This window comes from Amblyomma americanum, chromosome 3 (genome assembly GCF_052857255.1).
Source record: "Amblyomma americanum isolate KBUSLIRL-KWMA chromosome 3, ASM5285725v1, whole genome shotgun sequence".
Classification (NCBI taxonomy): domain Eukaryota; kingdom Metazoa; phylum Arthropoda; class Arachnida; order Ixodida; family Ixodidae; genus Amblyomma; species Amblyomma americanum.
Window position 1 is genome coordinate 167,743,312 of NC_135499.1, and position 24,704 is coordinate 167,768,015.

Below are 24,704 nucleotides of genomic sequence, written 5' to 3' on the forward strand. Positions count from 1 at the left end.
TCTACAACGCTTCATTGCCTTCCCAGCTTAACCTTCTTTACAGTGGTGCTGGCACAGGTGTGATAGATGATACGTATCAACTCAATAGCGTTAAGGCCCCCGCTGCACCGCTGTTCCACTGCGCCAGGAATGGTATCACACTGGTATCACTGATGGTTTCGCACACGGGGAAGGTTTTTAATATTTTTAAGCCCAGTGCATCGAATAAGAGAACTACCGTTCATTAAAAAAAGATATTTTTCCTCAGTGCTCTTCGCGGAGAGAACATAAAAAGGTAGAAACGCAATAACAGGCTTCATCCCTCTGCGCATTGCAGTTACTCATGCACGAAATGGACATATGACACCGGAAAATGCCCTGGCATTAATACAGGCGTGAATTATTTCACAACAAAAGACGCCTGCATTGCCGCATGCGCCCCGGGTGGGCACCGGAAACCAGCTCCGTGCTACGCCCCGACATTCGGCCACACCTGCCCCACCTCTGTTATGAAGGAGCCGTACTTCGCACACCAGTATGCAGACGGCACATGGCGGTGTCACAAGGCCGACATCAGCACCATCAGGGAACACCGCTGCGTCGAAGAAAAAAGAAGGTCAGTTGGTGTGTCCGAGGCCTTGTTTGATTCTCGCCTACATACAAGCAATACGTGCACCAGCGGTGAGGGGCCGCTGGCGGCCGCGCTATGCGCAGTCTTCTGTGTGGAAGGGTCTTGAACGCGATAGCGTTAAGCCTCCCATTGTGTAGAAAATCTGGCTGCGTCGGCGTCTTCGTAGGCGTTGTGAGCGATAAATAGGCTTGCCTAGGCGGTCACCCCCAGAGAAGCAACCTATAGAGGGGCTAACTAGGTCACGTAATCTTGTCGCGTCATTACAACCTGCCCACGGAATTGGGAGCAAACTAAGCAGCCTGGCAGTTGGCAGTCAAATTAATGACTGATCGCGAGACGTTGCTGAGGAAGACCAACTTAGGTCGCACAAGACCCGCCGGTGGCAGCACCTGCCATCGCAAGGCAGTGGCGCATTTCAGAACCGCTGCACCGCTGCGCAAAGAGTGGTATGGGGACTCCCAAGGGCATATAAATGTTAACCTGAGGCTCACCAATTCCGCATGTATGGGCATTACGTCATTAACACTATCGTGTCATACCAGTATGGCTGAGCTTAAGTATTTTCACAAAGACGACGAATCTGGGAGTGGCGCGGGATGGAGCGCTCGCGTTAGGCCAGCAGCCATTAAAATAACCTCACTGCCATCGTTCTTGTCTCCTCATTCTTGGTCTGGTCGGCACGTAAGAGTATCCCCACCAATATTGAAAACAGCAGGCCTTTTTAAATTTAAAGGTGGCATAATTTCCCAACTGACGCCTTAGACCGTTCGCTTCTCCGACCAACTGGCTGGCATAGTGCCAGATAGATTTGATGGAAAAGCTTTAAAGGCCCCATTCTGCACAAAATCCGGTGTCGGCGTTTTCAGCCTCGGCATTTTGAGCGAAATACCTCGAGCATGACTCTGGCAGATGGTGCACAGAGAGCAAACTAGGAGGCAGGTGGGCCTCCTAGGTCATGTGACGCCGAGGTGTCTTCACAACCTGCCCACTGGATAGCGAGCAAGCTGTAAGCAGCAAACTGATCTCCAACTGCGCACCGCTGTGTGCACCTGTCATCGAAGGGCAATGGCGCATTGCTTAACTGCTGCAACACGGTGCCATGAAGGGATATGAAGATTCCCAGTGATCTAGGAATGTAATGTAGTGAATGACCTTTCTGCAGATATGGGAATTAACCCATTACGCTGCCGCGTCATACCTTTTAGGTGGAGCTTGAGTGTCCCCACCGATTTTTCTTCTTTCGTTCGGTCTTTACAATGATTCGGTGATCATTAGCTAATTATTACTGACTTATTTAATTTGATTGGGCAAAATCGCTACTTGTTTAGGTTCAGCGTTCAAAAATGACTCAGGCTATGGGGGAGGACGCAGCGGAGGGCTCCGGATAATTTAGACCACCTGAGGTTCTTTAACGCGCACTGGCATCGCACAGTACACAGGCCTCCGGTATATATTGCCCCCATAGAAAGGCGAACACTCCCCTCCGACCGGGATCAAATCCGCGTCTTCTTCCTTCAGAGGTAAGCCGCAAATAAACATTGGTTGTATTACCAGTACAAATCTGTTAATATGTCCACTAAGTTAACTTCGAATTCACTTAGAATTCACTGAATTCACTTTCATAGTTTTACTCAAAAATCTTCTATACTAAATACAGCGCACTCCGCGCGGCAGATGTGCTTAGCATGCCGGTGTCATTGATAACTACGCGAAATGGATTGTGCTGCGCATGTCCACGTAACGGAAAAGGTGCCGGTAGCAGCGGCTGCTTTTGAATGAATGATTTCAACGCCCTTTACAGAACACTATGTGACCACAATTTCTTCGCTGCCCGCTAATGCCGAGTGTTTGCACCTTGGCCGCTTAGTTCTAATGCGCTACATTGGTTATTTTGAGAGGCTGTCATGAAAACGACGTGCAGGAGTAAACAATAACACAGTATCGAACAAATCCGTTTCGAAGTTTTTTTGACCGACCTTTTGTGACGCAAGCTCCCGCTGTTAAAAGAACGCCGTCGGAACGCAGGTTCGACACCGAAGAAGCCTGCAAAGCTACCTGTGACCAAGGGGACAATCCAGTGCCGACAATCAAAACAACTGCCTCGCCGAAGAAGAAAAAGGAGATGGTAAGCACAAACGGACATTGCCCTGATTATTTCGTGCAAGCTTTGCTATGCAGAGGCGAACACTACATTGCAAGTCAGCCAATTAAAGTATCCGGCGCTCACAAACGACGTTAATAGGCTGTTCTGCGCACAGATTTTACGCATGCAAAGATTGCGATATTTAGTTGCATGCTCTTGCGTTCAGAATTCCTATCTAATTGTATTGTGATTGTATCTATTAATGACGTATTTAACTTTCGCAAAGCTTTACCTAGCGTTTATAAACTCTTGATAGGTTTTTTCCTGCATTAATGCATTTATTGTCTTAGATAACATTGTATATACAGGATTCATCTTTTATGAACCCTTTCTTCTTTCTAACTTTGTTTTCTATACATTTTTCATCCCATTCATCACTGTAAAGCCTGTACAGGCCCTGAAGGCATAAATAAATAAACAAATAAATAAACAAACAAATAAATAAATAAATAAATAAATAAAAGACAGGCCTGTTGACGAACGAGCGCCGCATACACGAGGTGCTGCAGAATAAAATATGTGCCGTTTGAAGTGAGGCATTATTGCAGACAAAAACTACACTAGTACAGTGGATTAATAAGAACTATTGTGCTGCCTTGAAGCCATCTTGACGCGTGTAGGATCTAGATACGTATGCCATGGAAAAGTATTAAAAACCCTCAGGAATGTTGCTTCCCTGGTTGCTTTTGGAGCTATAACGCGGCCTCAGTCTACGGTTCATGAAAAGTCACGCTGCATTCATCGAGCGCACATAAAATGCGGAGATTACTTAAACAGCCCCCAGGTGAGGGTAGCTGGGGTGTCTAGATTTCCCAACTGTTCACAAATTCAGGAGAATCGAGGATGCACTCAGCTGAGCCCAAAGGCGGGCCTGTTTTTACCGCGGAAGCAACAGGATCCTCGGCTGATTTTCAAAAGCTAGGTGCATTGAAACCGTGTACTCAGTGGATGCACGAGAACAGTATCGTGGAATTTTTTTTTTTGTAGTGTAAGCCACACTGGCCTAGGTTGAGCAGTTTCGCGTGGCTCCTGGAGAGTCGTGCTGCGCATGCGCAAACAGCAGTGACGTCACAGAGCACACGGCTGGCGTGCCGCAGCCGCCGCTTGCGCCTCGCCGGTCTGCGCATCCTCTGAAACCGCACCACGTGACCAACCACGTGACTGGTCACGTGGCAAACCGCGTGACGAACCAAGTGACCAGCCAAGGCGCCGCACAACGGTACCAATCACGTGGTCAACCGCGGTATTCTGTCCCTCTAAAGGGTGGCATATGCGTTCCGTCAAACGGCTGAGAAAGGAACCCCTCTCCCCAGTTAGTTCTGTCAAAAACTCTGCGGTATAAGCGTCTTTACAGGCACGATTTGAAGTCCCTGTTTTTTTGCCTGTGTTCAACTCACAGTCACTAAACTGAAGTGTGAATTTCGCCGCAGTGTCACAAGGTGAAGAGCTACTTCAGGTTCTGCGATAAGGGCAACGATGGTTACTACTTCGACGGCCACCAAATGAAGTGCCTCTCGGTCAGAGCCGAGGAGCATTTCGTGTGCAACACTGGCCCCAACCGGTTCGCCACCGAAGAAGATTGTCTCCGGGACTGCGTGAGGCCTCATCATAAGGGAAATAAGTGCAGCATTAGTCGGGAGTTGGTTCCCTGCGAAGAAAATCACATCAACGTCACGTGGTGGTTCTACGACTTCGGCCTGTAAGTGTACAGAGCGATATCCTCCTTTTTATCGCTGGATTATGAGGTAGACTATGGAGACAAGGATGCTATTTATGTCCTATCGTTTCACTGTATTACCTCTGACATTGTCTCTCCAATATATCTCCAATTAACCCTCTAATGTACCTTCTGCGGTCACCCTATTGCTGATACTTCTTAATCTCAACCATCCAGGTAATTTCCTGCTGTCCTCTACAACGCTTCATTGCCTTCCCAGCTTAACCTTCTTTACAGTGGTGCTGGCACCGGTGTGATAGATGATACGTATCAACTCAATAGCGTTAAGGCCCCTGCTGCACCGCGGTGCCACTGCGCCAGGAATGGTATCAGGACTGCCAGCGGCCTATGAATGTAATGTTGGCGAATTATCGATTCCGCGTTATTGGGCACAAACCAAGGCTATCGCATGATATCTTAAGGCCGAGGTTAGGTTCAACTTCTAGCTTTCTTGAATATTCATGTAGATGATTAATTCAAGTTTCTAGGTATCTTTGTGCGGCAACTCATGTCCCTGGTCGAGTATTTCATAGGTAATAAGTTTGACAAAACTCTGTTGTTGACCAAGGTGGGGGGGGGGGGGGGGTAGTGGTTTGACACACGCGGAAGGCTTATAATATTATTTTTAAGCGCAGTGCGTAGAACGAGACAACTACCGTTCGTTCAAAGAAAAAAATATTTTTCCTCTGCGCTCTTCGCGGAGAGAAAATAAAGAGGTAGAAACGCAATTAACAGGCTTCATCCCTCTGCGCATTCCAGTTACTCATGCACGAAATGGACATATGACACCGGAAAATGCCCTGGCATTAATACAGGCGTGAATTATTTCACAACAAAAGACGCCTGCATTGCCGCATGCGCCCCGGGAGGGCACCGGAAACCAGCTGCATGCTACGCCCCAACACACGGCCACACCTGCCCCACCTCTGTCATGAAGGAGCCGTACTTCGCACACCAGTATGCAGACGGGACATGGCGGTGTCACAAGGCCGACATCAGCACCATCAGGGAACACCGCTGCGTCGAAGAAAAAAGAAGGTCAGTTGGTGTGTCCAACACTTCCTGCCTTGTATGATTCAAGCCGACGTGAAAAGCAATACGTGCACCAGCGGTTAGTGGCTTCTGGCGGCCGCGCTATGCGTATTTAGCATTGAAGGGGTTTTAACGGGATAGCGTTAAGGCTTCCGTTGTACAGATCATCCGGCGTCGTCGGAATCTTCGTCGGCGTTTTGAGCGATAAATTGGGTAGCATAGGCGGTCACCCCCAGTGAAGCGACGTAGCTGGCCTAACTATAGGTCACGTGTTTGTTGCGTCATTACAACGTTCCCACCGGATTGGGAGCAAACTATAACTCTCCTGGCAGCTGGCAGTTGAGTTAATGATTGATCGCGAGAGCTTGCTCAGGAAGAGCAACCTGGGTCGCACAAGGCCCACAGGTGGCGGCACCTGCCATTGCAAGGCAGTTACCCATTCCAGAACTGCTGCACCATTGCGCAAGGAGTGGCATGCGGACTCCCGGGGACATCTGAATGTGAAGTTCAGACTGACCAATTCCGCATATATGGGCCTAAACTCGTTAACGCAATCGCGTCATACCCTTAAGGCGGAGCCTAAGTATCCCCTCCAATTTTGAAATTAGCAGGCCTCTTTAAATGTTAATCTAACATGATTTCCCAAGTGACCCTTTCGACCGTTCACGCCTTCTCCGACCAACTGAGCGGCATCGTGCCAGATAGTTTTAACGCAATAGCTTTAAAGGCCCCGTTATGCAGAAAATCCGTTGTCGGCGCTATCGGCACCGGCGTTGTAAGAGAAAAAATACGATCATGACTCTAGCAGGCGGTGCCCAGAGAGCCCCCCAGGAGGCAGGTGGGCCTCCTAGGTCACGTGGCATTGCGCCGTCTTCACAACCTGCCCACAGGATAGTAAGCAAGCTGTGAGCAGTAAAGTGATCCCAAACTGCTCATCGCTTGGAGCACCTACCATCGCAGAGCACTTGTGCATCGCTTAACCGCTGCATCACTGCTCCAGGAGGGGTATGGGGACTTCCAGGGATCTGTAAATGTAAAGTAGAAAATGACCTCCTGAATATGTGGGGATTAACCCATTACGTTACCGCACCATACCCTTACGGTGGAGCTTAAGTGTATCCTCCAATTTTTGTTTTCTCGTTCGGTCTGACACGCTGATACGTTGGTCGTTAACTAATTATTAGTGACTTATTAATTTCATCGGGCGAAATCACTTTAACCTGATGGTGGGTATGCAGTAAATTTATGAACGTGAAATTTATGAATTTCAGGCTTTACGAATTTCTGGGTATCGACTAGACAGAGAAAAACTGTAACTAGTAGCGGAATTCATTTAGTTCATTTACTGGTACTAGATATGTCGCTCAGGGATATCTGAAGTATCAATAGGGGCATTTGACAAAAGGGTTGGTCCGTTAGAGCTTGTCTATGATTTTTTCAAAGAATGCCTTGAAAGTCTGGACAAAGCATGTGTTAAGAAGCGAAAAGGTATGAGCAGGTGCCGGACAGACTGCTCTATTACGATGAATGTGGTGAGAAATTCGGTGAGCATATATGCTGATATAGCTTCCAAGTAGCGAGTGGCAAAATTTATGACACACGGACTGGCTATTTTACGACGTGAATAGATTGACGATACTAGAATTGAGTATTCAGAATGAAGTAGCCTTACTGCACGGTTTAGATTGATTCGAGCGCGAAAGAAAGATTGGACTGATGAGGGTGCCAAACTGCGCATGCGTGTTCCAGGTTGGGACGAACGTGCTAGCAGCAGGTTACGGCGTGAAAAACCATGAACGCCGTTGGAGATCTTTAGTTATGTTGGAATGAGATTAGTGGAATGAGAAAGGGCGACATGAAATCATTTATAAGAGCCGACTGAGGATATTCCGGAATGAGTTTATTTTAGTTAAGGAAAGGATTGCCTACGGTGAAATATAATTAGTGATGTTTTCTTAGGGTTCCTATACATGAGGTATTTGGTAGACCAAGATTCAGTGTAGTTCGCGTCAGCTTGTTGCAGTAAGGTATCGTTCATGCCTGTAATAGGCCGATAGATTACGCAGTCGTCAGCAAATAATCGCATGTTTGAAATGATCCCAGCAGGTAGGTCATTATGTGGAATGAGACAAACAAAGGTGCGAATACCGTACCTTGTGGCACACCATTCGAAAGGGGGTCCGAGGAAGGAAATGTCCATTCGCATATACAAACTTTTTACGATTAGTGACAAAGCAACGGATCCGACCGAGAATGAGAGGTTTAAAATTAATACGTGAAGTTCGTTTGTCGGGAACTTAGCTGAAAGCTTTCTCGAAATCTGGGAATAATGCGTCCAGTGACATGTTAAGGTCCGGTGAGAACAGCTGTCAATAATGAATAATAGTAGTTAAGTGTCACATGACGTGCTTTTCCGTCAACCTGCTTATTGGGGTGAAAGCATATAGTGATATTAAATGTTTTTTGATCAGAGTGTAAGCGTAATGCTTAATTAACGTTGGAAATATGATAGGATCATGGCATGATAGCTGTTGCATCATCATGTCACCTTGCCTACCTTTCAATCCTGGGACACCGCTTTGGACGCTAATGGTAGCTGAACTATGTGGGACAGAATAACGCTTTTAATATTTTATCGTTTTTTTAGTAGTTCGGAGTCGACGCCAGCTGTGGACGAGAACTTGTGAGATACTATTAGCTTCACGATGCCTTTAGCACGATAGGTATAAGTAGGCATGGCTGGGAATTGTAATGCGAGAAATTTGGATGATTATCATGAGGTTGAATAGTAAACATTATTGAAAATACGAAACTTGGTGCTCCAAGTACCTTTGGAACAGGAATGGGATTGTTGTGGTCATCGAGCATAGATAACGAATTGCAGTTTATGGGAATAATTTTCGAAATCCTTTTATATGATTTGTTGGTAATATAATAGGAAACGTATTCGAATGCAGGATGCACGTTTTCATGACAGTAATTTAAATGTTTTGTCGATAGTGTGGTGTTTTCCTGAGCGGAGGAGGCGTTTGAACGTTTACCAATAATCGTAGTCTCTCGCACTAGGGCTTACATAAGTGTAGTGAAAGGTGAATTGTGCATTTTACTCTGTCGCAGACATGATTTGCAGAGAAAAATGGTTTATAAAGAAATATAACCGGTCCCTTTTTCGTTGTCTTGGGCTCGTGATAGATCTACGTAGCGGCCGCAATTCGATTAAAATACTTTGTGCCGTAGTAACAGCAAGCTTTAAACAAAACGCAAGAAGGCCGAATCTTGTTCAGAGCCACTCAGTGCTGCCTTTCCACCTAACCGTGGTCACAGCTAGGTTTATTTTTTTTTTACTAGGAGCTCCTAACTACAAATGGTAATTTTGTCGCAAATAATTCTGACTGTACGTTTTGTGCAATTCACTTAAAACGTTGAGCCATTATTAATAACGCCGACGGAATGCAGGTTCGACACTGAAGAGGCCTGCAAAGCTACCTGCGTAGGAAATTCGCATCGAGAACTCCAAGCTCTGCCACCCAGCCTGCAGCCAAAGGAGGGCGCATTGGGCGGCGCCGAAAGAGGTCTAAACGTCATCGAGGCTGGGCCAAAACAATGACGCACCCGTCTGCTGTGCATCGCTGAAAGCCCGCACAATTCACTACAGCCGATGCCACGTTAAAAATGCAACAAATGTGGACACTGCTCAGAACGGATGACAACGACCAGATTATTTCAATTTTGAACTCTTCGTATCATATCAGCATTGCCATATCGACGTTTAACTCTTAATTTGTTTTGTGTCTTCTCGGCGGAACATGAATGGACAACGTAAAGGAATGAAAAATAACGAAACTACAAAAATATGAACACATACGAGTGTCGTTAGAAGCACATCGTCCAGTGGCATCCTCGAACAAAATGCTGGCTTTGAAACTAATAGGTTTTATGGGCTTTGCGCTGCTTCCGATTTGTTTTTAACGCCTGTACAGGCGTATGAGTGAAAGACGTTTCACGCACGCACGCTAATACTGCTCAACCAATAAGGATTCCGAATGCGGCTGTCATGCATGGTGCCAACATATGGTGCTTTATGACGTAAAGAAAATGATCATTCATCGATATTTTTGTGCGCAGTGCCATGAGTAACTTAATTATGCGTACCACGAACTGTTTCACGGAAACATGAATTACGTGATATCAAAGCAACGCGCAAAAACTGCACTGTCATGTACCCTCATGCCTGGCACGTTGTGAATTTGTATTGTTGCTGCCATATCTAGTTCTATACTTTATATGTTTATGGTTTTGTCGCAGTTCCTAAGATTTACACTTTCTGGTTCATCGCAGAGCTCGCGCTACCATTGTTCTGTTTGTGCAATATGATACTGCGCAAGTGAAATGCTCCATTTAACGAAATCAAAACCACCTTGACCTGGACTGCGTAGACTACATCGTCGTAATGTCGGTCATCTAGTGGTTGTGCATATGAACTTTGTAGATGCATTATCAGTTCCCTTTAGCCTACTCTGTCTGGCGTAGGGCGAGGGTGTCAGGAATTCATTCCGTGGCCATATTTTTTTCTTGCATTGCTAGTATCGGTTGCCTATGTCTCGTTAACCTTGCATTCTGTATTATGCATTCTTTACCATTGTGACTTTGTGCATGTTTTCACCCAATGCCCGCTGCGGTCAGAAACGTTCAATAAAGAAAACTATGCCGCCCTATTTTCTTCTTAAAAACCATTCTATCCACAAGGACGACGGCAGGAGGGCACTGTTGTAAAAAAGGTTTGTCTTTGGGGGACTATAAACCTTGACTGATGTTCCGGTTTGTAATAAGTTTAACTCGATTTTCCAGCAGAAAGCGCTGAGCGACGAGTACGAGTTTGCCGTTGTTCGGAAGTGCGCAGTTTTAGGAATGAAAATCTTCTGCTACAGTGCCATCGCCGAGCTGCTAACTCAACTGTCCACTTGAACCAGTGGTCCATAAATTGGACGTGTGTAAAGATTTCCCTCCAATAAATGTAATTGCACCTTTAGAATGTGAAAGAGAGAATTGTTTGCGCTGGTTCATTTGATGCATGGTGGCGCCGTTATTGTGGTGCTCGATGTCTGCTAGTAAAAATGTTTCGAATGTACTAGTTAAATTGGCAGACACTAAATACCAGGCGCTGCTCACTAAGACATCACGCCGAAGACTATTGAGTGTCAAGGTCCCACGTGGCGACGTGCAAAAAGACTAACACCGTTTACATGACGCAGGCTTTTTGTCGACAGCTGCTGTTCTGAAAATTATTTGCAAATTATTTTTCCCCTGCAAAAATACTGATTATTGTCGCTTGTATTTTTAGTGGTATTTTCTGCTCCACTTAAGCTTGCCGGCCTGTTTTCACACACTGGAGGAATAAAAGCGCTAGAATGCACTGCTAGACACCAAACGCCCCATGTGGACTTAAAAAAAAAAAAGAAGGCGCTGCAGCTTGCGTTGGTCTGACTTGTCCAGCTCGCCGACTTAAGGACAACTCCCACGCCCCCTTTGCAAGCGCCTCCGCGTTTGGGTAATAAACCTACAAAGGACCGGCAACTTCTTGGCGCAGATCGCGCATGAATGACTGCTGACTCCTGCCCTGAGTCAACCTTGAGCCAACATGTGCGCCATCTATGACAATATAATCTAGACTGAGCTCTCTCACTCTGGGATGACACGCAAGTAGGGCGGGATGCATTAAAACTGCGCTATGCTTTATTTGGCAAGGCATAGAGGGAAATAGCGTGCATATGCCTCGTCTTTAGGTTTATTTGGGACTGTGCCTCGAGTGAAGCCTCTGTATCGTCGGGAAATAATTATCAGCCTGACAGCTTCTTTGTGCCGAAGAATGGAGGCAGATGGAGCGCAGGGGAAGAGTGCGCGTACAAACCATTGATATCAAACAGGAAGCGATGACACTTCTGCGTGGTACGAGCCCGCTTGTATTCTAGAACCAGAACTCCGCAAAATCAAGCCATGATCACCAGAACAGAAGAATACAGAAGTCCTTTTTTTCTTCAGTGCGCTAGCAATAATAGCGGCCATTCTCTGCATATAGGCGTTGCTTCTTTGTCTGTTTGCCTGAAGCCAGTTTTGTGGCAGACTTCTCACCTGCCCACTGTGCCGGGCGAGAGCCCATTTAATCGTGAGGGGCTGTTCAGGAAGAGCAACCTGTGTCACAACCCAGCCCAATCAACGAAAGTACCACCAATGGCAACACCTGCCATAGCACCTGCCTTGTGCTACTGTGCCACTGTTCATCTGCCCAGAGGTTGGCTTACTTGTCAAGGTGTAGGAGGTGGTAACCAGGAAAGAACCTCGGGCGCTGCGCCACAGCTAACCTGCCCACCAGGTGGCTTACTTGCCAGGGTATAGCTGATACCCAAGCAAGAACTTGGGGCGTCATGTCGATGCACTTACACAATGTCGCCAAAGGTACATGTTTTCTTTATTTTTTCACAATCATCCCCTGTTTAGTTTTCCTTCTTCTTTTTCTCTTCGTGTTAAAAATTAAATAGGCTTTCGTGTTGCAGCCTGTTATTTTTCCAACGATGCATGCACCAAGACTTTCGCGCTGTACTGGTAAGCTAATTTCGTTTTCTTTTAGTTTTTTTAAACAATAGCAGCCGAGACTATTTACCACATTAGAATCGGTGCGAAAGCAAGGATTTGTGCCACGTAGCAAACGACGATGAGCGGGCAGCTCTGCGGGACTGCATGTTCTTATGAATTCAATTTTATTTTATTTATTTTCTAGTAATGTTGATAGGTGAAGGACGTTACAGGGTTGAGACAGAAAACAAGCTTTTTTCACGATAAAAAGTCAATCTTGTTAGAAAAAGAACACAACAACAAATAAAATCATGAGTGCAAAACTGCACCATTTATGAAATGCATTTTAAAGGTTGGGGTTAATACCATTTTCGGATTATGACAACGTGTCTATGGTGTTTTTTTTCCTTTTTTTTTCTTGCCTCTTTATTTTATCTCTGACTTATTCCCAAAGCACGTCCATTAGCTTGGCACCAGTTTACTTTCTTCTCTCCGTCCTCCTCAGTGAACCCTGGTCCATGCCCCGTCGTGTGTGTGCGCCTTGTTACTAACGTAACAAATACAACGTCAATGGAAAGGTTTTGCCAGGTCAGCTGTGAATACAGAAGGGAACGGGACACGGACGAATTTACTCGGCGTTGCTACCCATCGGATTAGTGCTTACGTACTAGAAAATGTACTCTGCTAGATATCAGCAGTATACATCCAGATTTCGAAGTAGGCACAATCAGTATGCCAGAAGGCACATGATTCAGATAGAAAGCTGAAATGTGCATGCAACTGCGCTGGATGTTGCCAAGAAACTGTTAAAGGAACTTAAAATCAGGGCAGTAGGTATGGCATAAAAGTCAATGTCATCAGCATTTTACAAGGATCCAGGTATGGCATAAAAGTCAATGTCATCAGCATTTTACAAGGATCCATCAAAAATAATACTTTTTAAGGTTGCAACACTGCATGAAAATATATAAGAAAATAGTGACCCAGCAAATAGAAAAACACCTGATCTGTCGGCCCCTGCCACAGCCCTGCTTCAAAAGAGGCGCTCTAAGAGCTCATTTATCTATCCATCCCTCAGGGTAACGAAGTGAATTCCAAGAGTAGGCAAACCTAGCGAGAGGCGGGCGACAGTCAAATGCGCGGACTATAGAGGAGGCGGGTGGAAGCTTGCGGAGATGCCGTGACAGCAGCTCGCAGAGGACAGGGTTGTCTGAAGTTTAATGGGTGAGAGTTTTGCCCAGCAGGCGGCGCAGTCAGATCGATGGTGGTCATCATCGACATGTGATCCTTCATCATTTCTGGCTAGGGCCATCACTGCTATTATTGGCCCTTATAATGTACCCGAACATTAAAAATAAAAGTCTCACAAACATCAACTACATGGTTTTGTGGTACAGTTCAATTAAATCTGGGATCGGAATCCGCAGCTGTGCGGTCAAGATGAAATCTCTCGTCAAGGCATACCACCTCCATGGCCAATCCACGTCATGGGTATGTGCCATAAAGCCTGAGGACATCATCATCATCATCACCATCTTCAGGTAAAGAAGAAGACAAGACACGATGCCATATTACTTGAGGAGGAGAAGAAGAAGAAGAAGAAGAAGAAGAAGAAGAAGAAGAAGAAGAAGAAGCAGAAGAAGAAGAAGAAGAAGAAGAAGAAGAAGAAGAAGAAGAAGAAGAAGAAGAAGAAGAAGAAGAAGAAGAAGAAGAAGAAGAAGAAGAAGAAGAGGAAGAAGAAGAAGATCGGCACGCACTCTCACTAGGGCTGATCGCGTTCCGTAGAGCAGGGGCTGATTGCCGACGCAAGCCGACGTCCACTGCTGAGCTGAGCATCGTGATGAGTTACAGGCGCCCCTTAAGCCGGCACCAAGCGAGGCGTGCCTCCGGCTTTGAAACGACTGCCACGGGTGCAGGTGACATCGACTTCTCGAGGACCCGACGCTATCCGACCGCGGCGGGCGCGCGGAGGCGCCAGAGTGATGCCTTCACCACGGGGCTCGAGGAGAGTGGCACAGCGGCCACAACGTACTCGGGCGATCTGCTGGACCTACGATGCAAGTTCCTACGGTCGCATGCCATTAGCGTGTTTTTTTCAATATTTGTACGGCGCCAGTCTCAGCTTTTGTATCGTACTTGACAGGTACCTCTTGCAAAGCCTTCAGAGCAGTATCAGCTGCAATGAAGCGGGAGTGGGCGTGCATGATCACGAATGAGGCGAGTCGTTCCTCAACGGCCTCAAGTGCACCCTGGCATCTTTTCACTGCCTTTAGAGGAAGCGGTTTCTTCTATTGTCGCCTGAATCGCACCTAGAACAGCGAGTCATATGTGAACTTTTTATTTCCGCAACGTTGTCCTTCGAACAAAAAAAAAAAAAACGGTACCGTTTAGGTTAAATTGGCGATTTAGAGCAGCACTACGGTCAGGGTTGATTCGAGAGGACATGGTTAGTGTGAGAAGGACAGGATTAATTTGAGAGATACGCAAGCGGCCTTTGGCCCGCAGTAGTCTTAGTCGGGCTGATGATGATGCCGCAAGAAATCATCCGTGCAGAAGTTAGCGACCGGACTGTTTGACTGAGTGGTATTATGTACGGCCACTCAGTCCAAGTAATTGCAAGCGCAATACAGTGTCGGCCTATCCTGGCATAAGTCTTGCGAAATGTCACGCATGTGTTGCATATAGAGTTTCTACGATGAAGCTTTGCCAGATCGAACGATCACGAGATATAAGCGTGGCTAAGCAAGTTGGTGCGCGAGTTGGCGATGATGTTGCACAGTTACAGCGCGCAAGACAGGGCAAGAGAGGATACAGCTTTGTGTTCTGTCGTCTGCTCTTGTTCTGTATTTCACGCTGTAACTATGAAAGCTTGGCTAGTTAGTCCACGCTGAAGGAAAGACTATACCAAACAAGTGCTGCAAATCAGAAGGACTTGTGCCTACCGCCCCAACCTTGAGTAATTGCGCGGTCAGAGTTGGAAAATGTTAGCATAGCTGTGTACTGACTACATGCAAGCCCTCATCACTTACGACACACAGTAGCAGATCTAGCTTTATAAGCGCACACACTGCGCTTCTCTAAGAAGGGTTAGAGTGCTCTCTTTGCGGCCCGCGTTATTTCTTCCCGTAGCTACAGCGGGTAAGAGGTTATTCTTAATGCGATTACAAGTTCTGAAGCCATTGGGTGCGGTCAATCCAGATGGCCGCATTTTATTGTCAACCGATGGAATACTCGTACACGAAAAAAATGTACACATCAGTTGCTGTTAGTTTATCTGCCACGCCTTACAATAATCAGGTTAATTTATAAATTACTTCTTGACGTGCTTCTATTACGGCTCTAAGTATCGTAACCGCTTGAAGCACGGCGCTTAAAACTGCAGACGCGACATGAACACACTCTAATCGCCGTGCACGATGCTTAATGTCCACAAATGTTGCAACTAGAAGTAAGTGCTTAAAAGTGCAAAATATTCCCCGGTACCATTTTAGCCATTTATGCGACATTAACGCAGAAATAGTCTTTATGTTTCCACGACGCCGCATTTTTGTGAGCTCTGGTGTGGCCCGCTGTGTGCAAATTTCCTTTAGTTAGCAAGAAAGCGCTTTAAAACTCCTGAAATGTGCTTATTTCTTTTTAGAATCTTTTATGGGAGGAGTGATCAAAATAAGTGTAACTGAGGCCCTATCGAAATGTAGAGAAATGAGGTCTCGATAGAAATTGTAATAAGTTCGTCAGAAAAATCTTCAAATTTAACATTTTTTTGCATTTTGATAATCACTTCGGACTAAGGGGGTTAAACGTCCTCATTGATTTTAAGCCTATTTCACTAATTGACCTCACGGGAATTTTTTTCAGCTGTATTACGGTGCACTTAGATTTTTTTTCGCTTCGCTACAGCTGCGATCATTCCGGTGTATTTCCCTTTCCGCGTAACCTCCCTTTCTATTTGGACTGCAAGCACAAATACAAAGTAGGCTTGGTTACTTTTTTAAACTACTTGGTTATGGTGACCTCATGTAATTTACTGTGTCTTTTTTCTGTAAATTGTTTTTACATAGTTGTTGCACACTGAACATTGAAGATTCTCCACAAATCTGATAGGCGCTTCAAAATTTTCAGCGCAAGATGCTCTTTCTAGTTTTTATGACACTCATACATCATTTGCATTTTAAGCAGAGAGAATCTGTGCTTCTGTTTATTTTACGGCGAAAAAGCAATGGTTTTATTACCAGAATTTCCTTTTAGTATGTCTACTTTAGACATTCACATTTCTTTAAGCACTCTTACTATTGCGATTTCATTTACCTTATACCAGCAGCTTCGAGATTTTTTTTGGCGTTAGAATAGTATTTTCGCAGCCTCTTCTGGTTTTAACGATCGGCAACATCTAAGGTCTTGAAAGCCAAATTTTGTTAGTGTTTTCTCCTTATTTTCATTGCTTCGCGTTTATGCTTGATGTCTGTTTATCGCTCAAAAGTAAGTTCAACGAAGGGTTACCCCTATTTTACCGTGCGGTGTCTGACACTCGGAGCGTTGCGTTTATTCTGCCTGCCTAAGTAGCTCTTTCCTCGAAACTTTCACGCCACATATCTTGTTACTGTCTATTCCTTTGAACCTGAAGCTGTTATCAGTCAAAGCTTGCTTTTTATGGAATCCTGTTGTGATTTTATACTGTATCAAAGTTCTTTATTTAGGATCAAAAGATTGTGCACCTTGCAATATTAAATATGCAGTCATCGGTTTAGACTGCACTTTTCCAAGTCCTTTACAGGGTCATCCTTATTAACCAAGAGTATGACATCTACCACCGCTCCGAAGACCATTCCATTGAGCAATACTGCGTGCCGTGCTCTAACGGCCGATTTTTCATTGCATTCGAGCCCTGCCTTTTGTGAGCACGTCGTCTCGTCAACGTGGAGCATGCCAGTCCCACGACTTGCAATTCTTTCGTTCGTTCTATTACACCCTTTACACATTGATGCTTTTGTAACATAATTTTTTGCGGGGCAAGCCGTTCAGTATATTTTTTTCAAATGTTTTTCAACCTGAGCAATTAGACTCATAAAATTCATCCCTCTTTCAAATGTGCGGGCAGGGTACCATTTTTCTTAATTATTTGGCTCGCCTCTCTATTGAATGCATCTGAATGCGCGCAGAACACTTTTATTATTTTTTAAAGAATTGCTAAGCTAGCACGTTACCTGGACAAACTGTGCTGTCCGCATCGAGAAACTGATGCTATTGTTACTGTGCCTTTGTTTTTTTTTGCCATGTATGATGTAATCTGCGATGTTAAGTTGTGTATGATGTTATTGGTTGTATATTTCACGTGCTAGTCTCTATTGCTGCGTCATCATGTGTACCCGAAACCAGTTGATTGTGCGTTACCTTTTTCCCCCATTCAATTCTGTTTACATTGGCCAATTATCTTTGTTTAACATATCTCGTTGTCCTTTTTGTAAGTTCATGCGAATGTCTCTACCAAAAATATGCAGTCTTCTACCCACTCCTGTAAAAATCCCTGAAAAAGGGTTTGAGAGTATTATGAAATAAAAATAAAAAACATGAGCCTACGTTTTATTTTCGTCTCGCTTCCTTGTTTTTCCCAGTTGTGAGAGCACAGCGGGAAGAACATATCGTGTGGGGCAACCTCTGCATCCGGTTGCTGCTCACGCTGCTCGTGCTTCTTCTCCTGTACTTCCTAGTGGTGTCGGGCGTGGTGCTGGGCGCACTTGCGAGAAAAAGCACAAACGGGACCAGGCGTTTTCCAGGATCCCTGCCGCGGCCCCCGGGGGAGGTCACTGTCGACGTTGCCACCACCGCACTGAATACCAAGACCACTGCTTCAATTGCGGGCAGTGTGCCCACCACAACCACAACCACGATGTCCAACACCGCTACTGACACCACTACCACGGCAACAACCACCACAACTACAACCACTACCACTACCACCACAACAACTACAACCATCACAACTACGACGACCACCACCACCACAACAACCACCACCACGACAACGACCACTACAACCACAACAACAACTACAACCCCTACAACAACCACCACCACGACGACGACCACCACTACAACAGGAAAACCAATACCTGGCAAGATAGTAAGTACCTGCAAATGCTAGAAGCCTACCTGCTGGTATGTGCGGCTATTAACTGATGGGAAGCAGTGCTTATTACAGACGAACAGGCGTGCACATTTGCCTAAACAGCCTGTTTTCAGTTCATGCGCTGCACTACGCTTTAGTTTTACAGAAAGAAGCACTAGGTTGTGATAAATGATGTGGGCGCTTCATGCTCTTTTTCTGTTCCTAGCAGTATGGGGCAGCGACCTGGTTCTTTTTTAGTGCCAGAATACAGGCTCAATCGAAGGGCATGCAGGCACAGCATCCCATCCAGTCCCGTAACAAGTCGAAATCACCAAATTTTGTAGAGCCACAGTGGCGAGAGTAATCGCGTCCTCAGAATCCTAATAAATGTTATGGCGGTTAGTGAGGACCGGCTAAAACATCTCTAATTGCGACCAGGCGGTGCACCTTAATAGCCAAAAAAGTCAATTTTTGGAAATTACTTAGCCATCTTAATAGGGATATGATTCACCGGCTTCCTGGTGTACACCAACCACGGCAATGCCACGCCGTGAAAGCCACATATTTCCCTCAAAAATTCTATATTTGGAAATTATTATTCCTCCCTGAAACACCTGATATAAAAAAGTAGCTTCGCACTTTGAGCAAATGTGAGTATGGTTGCCTCAAAGCAAACAATGCTGTCTTTTGAAGAAGCTTCACAGCGCTTCACCATGCTTAGGTGTATGAAATTCGCGTTGGACGAATTTCGCTTCTGAGCCGAGCATTGCTCCCGTGGTTACCGGATTTCACGGTACCGTTTTGCCAGCTGTGATCAAGTTGGAGCTTCCAGGAAGGCGCACGCGTCCTTTGTCGCAGTGTCACCGGGTGAAGAGCGCCTTCAACTTCTGTGAAAGAGGCATCCACGGGTATTACTACGATGGCCACAAGCAGAAGTGCATGTCGACGCGAGACGAGGAGCACTTCGTGTGCAACATTGGCCCCAACCGGTTCGCCACCGAGGACATGTGCCGCAGCTCGTGCTTGACGGGTCGCGAACCGGCGGCGAGGTGCGTCTGGGGGCGGGACCTAGACCCCTGCGAGAGCAAACACATGAAAACCTCGTGGTGGTTCTACAACCCCGACATGTAAGCGTCACCACAGCCGTCTCTCTGCCACTCTTTCTTTGTTCTTGCAGAGGGCGAGAGGAACAGCGCTTCCACTTGTGAACGACCGCTTATATTTGCCGTGTGTGTGTGTGTGTGTTCTCAGTGCCCATCAAAATCCATTTCTTACTCAGGCGTTGCAAGCATTGGCAGTAAGCACCAATAATGGTGCCACTAGCAGGATGGAGTGCATGAAATACATCAATAGGCATAACAGTGATAGGTACGATAGTAATATGACAGATGTGACAGTGATCAGTCATCAAGTGACGATTGGTATGCTGTTAGTCCTATTTGTGTCCCATATTGTGCAGCCCGTAATTGCGAGTAGCACAATAAAACAGAGCCACTTACACAGGCTAGATTGAGGATAGCCTGAAGGCCTTGGGACTGCTATGCAAAAATTCAGATATATGTTTTCTTCACGGCAAGGCCAGCGGCTAAAGTTAGCGGCATATAGCGGATAGCCCATTTACGCCACTGCATGAAAATTCGAAACCAGAAGTACTTAGTGAGAGATGACATTTTCACAGTCCTCGATATAGAGACCAAAGAAATGCAAGCTAGACATCCATTAACATGTCTCCCCACCCTCTGCTTTCTAGTCAATCGTGCAGGGAGTGGCCATATGAGGACGGAAAATGCCCTGGCGTAAGGAACGGGGTCAGTTATTTCGCGACTGAACTTAGCTGCGTGGAAAACTGCGTCCGGAGCGGTTCTGTGAAGCCGCCTGGATGCTACGCCCCGTCCTACGGAGTCCCGTGCCCTGTTTCTGCAATGAGTGAACCGTACTTCGCATTCGAGTATTCGGACGGGACGTGGCGGTGCCACAAGCCCGATATCGCCACGATCAGGGAGCACCGATGCATTGAAGAAAAGCGGAGGTAAGTTCGCACATACGTTGAAGACTGCCGCGTGCTTAGGCGAAGCTTTTTTTTTTTTCATGCATGGTGTCGGATATGACGACGTGGAAAGTAAATGCACGCGCCAAATGTCAGCGCCCTCTTCTTGCATTGACGCTTCCGGTGCTTAGGTTTGCGGGAAGTTAGCAAATATCACGCCTATTCAAATAGTAGTCGTATATTGGTACAATGATGATAGATTTCATTGCCAGGCAACGGGGTGTGAAGAAGAAAGTAAAATAATGTCGAATGATTATTGCAGATAAATGTGTTTAAGCACAGCATATTGTGCCTAAATATGCTATTTTGACCAAGTCGAAGGTTAGAATATGAAGGTACAAATTTATTTTTAATCAAACCCTTTTGGGCACTATGTCCGCAGTCGCGTACAAAGTGAACTTGCTGCTTTTTTTTTATAGTATATGCTACAGCTGGGATTCATTTCTTTCAGATGGATTTGGCATGGCTTCACAAAAAGTATACTTCATGAAATACTGAGCTAAGAATATACCGTCCGCCATTTTCTTGTGAAGAGGATTTGCCAGGAATAAAATATAACTTCTGAATTTTTGTTTCATAAGCATTATTGAGACAAAAAGCAATTCCACGATGCCTCGAGGGTGTCTAGGAGAAAAGATACTTGCATATTTCATGGAACGTGACTTCTACACTTCCTAGTTAGTAATAGATCTTACTATACACAGGTTCAACACTGTAGAAGACTGCATAGCTACCTGTGGAGATGGAAAGGCTGACGAACAAACAGAGGCCACAACGACTACGACAACAACGACGAAAAAACCGGAGCCATCAGATATGGTAAGCCCCAAATGACGCTCTAGACTTTCTTTTCTAACGTGCATTTAACGAAGATGAGAAACCAGCTGCAGCTGGGCCTGCGTATTCTTAATCTATGTCGTCCTACTTCATGCGCAGTTATTCTTCAGCAATTGAGAGAGATATGATTTTAGACGACCGCAATACGAAGATGACCAGGACCAGCTCCAGTCTCTTTTTTTCGGTTTAGTGATCGCCTGAAGAGTAGAAGATCACTGGACAGAAAGAACGGGCTTGGTACTGGTGATCATTGCTATATTATTTATCCCTTACTCGGCCAACAACGCCACCTACTCCTCCTCTTCACTCGGGGGTTTTAAGCAAGCAGAAAGTGGAGGTATGTGCTTGCATACTGCTGAGTCCTTTTTGTACTTCCACGCTTCGCGCGGGAACTTTCTACAGAATATTATTCTTCCGCATCAGCTCAAATAACCATTAACAAGCAATGCTTTTTCACCAAGCAATCTTGTGTTAATTTTACATTTTTCGCTCCCTCGCATCCGATATCCCTCAATAGAAACACTGGCTGCTGGGTGAACTGCCTGATTAAAAGCCACAGGCCACAAAAAGAACTGCGTGTCTACAGGCCGTTGGTTCGCCCTATTTTTCCAGTCAACTCAGCACAGTCTCATTTGGAACAATTATCGCTGAAAACAAAATGCTCAGAGCACTGCTCAAGGTATGCGGCCAAGAACTAGAGCAAAATCCAAAATGATCAAGGCGGTAGAGTATATGAAATACAATGACAAAAAAAAAAACACAAACTGAAATGTAGCGACCAGCAATTTCAATCGGAACATAGACTCAGCTCCAGTGTGGGTATGATGCAATGTTTCAAGCATGAGGAATTGCTAAGGCAAAACAAGCTAAGGTACAAAAGCATCCTAAGAGTCGTTGATCAACTCGTCATGCAAAACGAACGGCGCTGCAGCACAGGCGAAGCTGCTATGATTCTTTTAGAGAAGCCGCCAAAATCCCACAATCCTTCGTTTGTAGCAAGCTGCTTCAGATAAGTTGTACTCGATGGCCGCTTTGATGTATGCGACGTGTCAATTAGCTTTGCTTTTACCTTGTCGTTGCTCATAGATGGTTATAACTATTCCTGTGCTGAAAATATTGTTCGTCGCCAAGTTTGTTAAAGCGACGCGCAGTGCAGCCCGGTTGCATTCGCGTAAGGCGAGTCACGCTCCGTTTCGAGCGTTAATGCTAGGGGGCTGTGAATCGTCAATTGCGGCATTGTTCTGCAATGTTTGAACGGGCACTTGGTTCGATCTCCGTTGAAGTGTCGCCGGGTGAAGAGCTACCTCCGGTTCTGCGAAAAGAGCAACCCGGGCTACTACCACGACGGCCACAGACTGAAGTGCATGTCGACGCGAGACCAGGAGCACTACGTGTGCTACCACGGCCCCAACCGGTTCGCCACCGAGGAGATGTGCCTCAAGGCATGCGTCAGGGGCGACATGCTGGACGAGAGATGCCGGCACGGACGGGACTTGGTTCCGTGTGAAAGCAGGCACCTGAAAACCACCTGGTGGTTCTACAGCTTCGCGAGGTAAGCAGGAACAGTGTTGTTAACTTTATTATTTTTTTTTTCACAGAGAGAGAAAAAGTCTGCGCTCCTATTCCGTGCACTTTTGTTATCGCCATTGCCTGGTTGTATCGGTCTTCTACATCCATTTGTCTGCTTCGTGTAGATGCGTCCTTAGCGTGCGTGCATCTGTCTGTATTCGCTACGAGTGGGTTTCGTCACTATGCCTGAAACGATACTTGTTACGCTTACTTCTCAACTCTCGAAGGAGCCACAAATAGCCACTGTCCTTACCATCCCTGCGTAGATGAGATGCTAAAACGTGTATGATAGTGATTACTAACCTATATATTATTTATAGACATATAAAATATAAACTAGCACGTCCCTCCGACTCGCTGGTTATATTGCTGACTAACTAATAGCCAAGCAGAATAGCGCACTCGGGCGTTCAGTAGCGATAACCCCTTGCAATCCTAACGACTACAAAAGGGAAAAATTTTGGTGTATTTTTGCTAAGGCCAGCACTTAAGATTGCTGGAATACTCAGGACGGAACTTTTTACTTCAGTACACACAAAAAAGAGAGCATGAGGGACATTAAAAAGAAACTGGAGTTGGCTGCTACTGATAGAGTACCCAGTCATAACGACAAAGACCGTTTTTTTTTTTTTGAAGCACAGGTTTGATAAGCTAGCGGAGGTCAAGAAATAAAATACAAGAATAGCCACACAAGCAGTTGGCACAAGGAACTTTCAGAGCGTTAATTTTTAACAGCGGATCCCGGAGGCCGTGATAGATGACCATACACTTACTTCCAGGAGGTGTTTTTGACACACCGAGTTTGAATCCAGTGAAAGGAAAGGATAAAAAAATTGAGCGTACACTTAAGTTCCTCCTTAAGAGTATGGCGCAAGAGAGTTACCGGTTCCCTTAAGCGGCATAGGGTCCTCCTTGCGTGTCACTCCGTAGACACCTATATTGTTCTTTCTTTTATCGTCACAAACCTTTCAATTTTCTTTTAGGAGTGCAGTGCGATAGCATTAGATCTCCCTCACGCTCAGGTGTTTCATATGTGTCAGCTGTATCCTGTCAAAATGTCCATATATGCGGAATTAGTCATTTTTGATTTGCACTCCTAGATCGCTTGAAGTCGTCTTACCACTCAAGGCGCATCGGTGAAGCGGTTAAGTGACATGCCAGTGTCCTGCGATGGCAGGTGCTGGCAATGGTGGGGCTTGTAAGACCCATGTTTCTCTGGTCGAGCAGCCTCTGGCGACCAATTATTGATTTAACTGCCACCTACCACCTCCGGTGGGAGAAGATTAGGCATAATTACGAGGAATTCAGCACAACTGGTTCTAGTTCCCTCGGCTGCCATCACGTGGCGCATGGCTTTGAAGATTCAAAAATAACCCGTCGACATCATTCATGACGTAAGAAAAAAAATTACCTACTGGCCTTCCATTGAAGCCCTATAGGGCGCTAGGCTTAGTGGCACTGGCTTTGCGCTCTCCTGAATTCATGGCAATGATTTCATGAACTGGAGCCTCATGAGCTCATGACACACTAACTCAGCTGCATACTGAGGAACATTGCAAAAGTTGCGGCAGTGCACTTAAAGCAAACGACAGGTACTGCTGACAAGTGGCGGGCGGCTGCTTCATGAGAGCGCCCGGGTCATAACGCGCACACCATCATCACCTTTCTAGGATGATCCGATTGGAATATTTTGAAACATGCCATCATAGCCCGGACCTGGCGCCCAGTTATTCTCACTATTTTGTTCATCTGAACAAGCATCTCGCTGAAAACTATTCCCCGATAACGAGTTCACTAGAAGAGGCGTGACGTAGTTAACAAGGAAGGTGAGAGACATCTCTGACCGCAGCATCTAAAAGTTGATTGCAAAGCTATAAAAATTGTTTAGATAAAGCATAAAAATGTGTGGAAAAATTAAGATTTTACTTTAAGATTTTATTTTTTTAATGAAGATTTTTTACGATTATTACTTTTGAGCTAAAGCTTTGCGGAGTAAAACTTTTTCAGAGCTGCTTTGGCCTTTGTATGTTTACTTTCCACACACGCCTCGGAACAAAAGACCCCGGAGTGGTG

At 45.7% G+C, this 24,704-nt stretch overlaps 1 protein-coding gene across 1 annotated transcript in view; it reads left to right on the forward strand.

Moving 5' to 3' along the window:
* The window catches only part of LOC144124241 (papilin-like), a 35,896-nt gene extending 16,691 nt beyond the window's left edge, over positions 1 to 19,205 (forward strand). Inside the window, exons 11-19 of the mRNA XM_077656884.1 lie at positions 317 to 595; positions 2,636 to 2,735; positions 4,184 to 4,452; positions 5,230 to 5,516; positions 13,989 to 14,129; positions 14,216 to 14,289; positions 17,645 to 18,193; positions 19,037 to 19,148; positions 19,195 to 19,205. Of these exons, the coding sequence (XP_077513010.1) occupies positions 317 to 595; positions 2,636 to 2,735; positions 4,184 to 4,452; positions 5,230 to 5,516; positions 13,989 to 14,129; positions 14,216 to 14,289; positions 17,645 to 18,193; positions 19,037 to 19,148; positions 19,195 to 19,205 (1,822 nt within the window). The remainder of the gene's footprint in view (positions 1 to 316; positions 596 to 2,635; positions 2,736 to 4,183; positions 4,453 to 5,229; positions 5,517 to 13,988; positions 14,130 to 14,215; positions 14,290 to 17,644; positions 18,194 to 19,036; positions 19,149 to 19,194) is intronic.
* Positions 19,206 to 24,704: the final 5,499 nt, after the last annotated feature.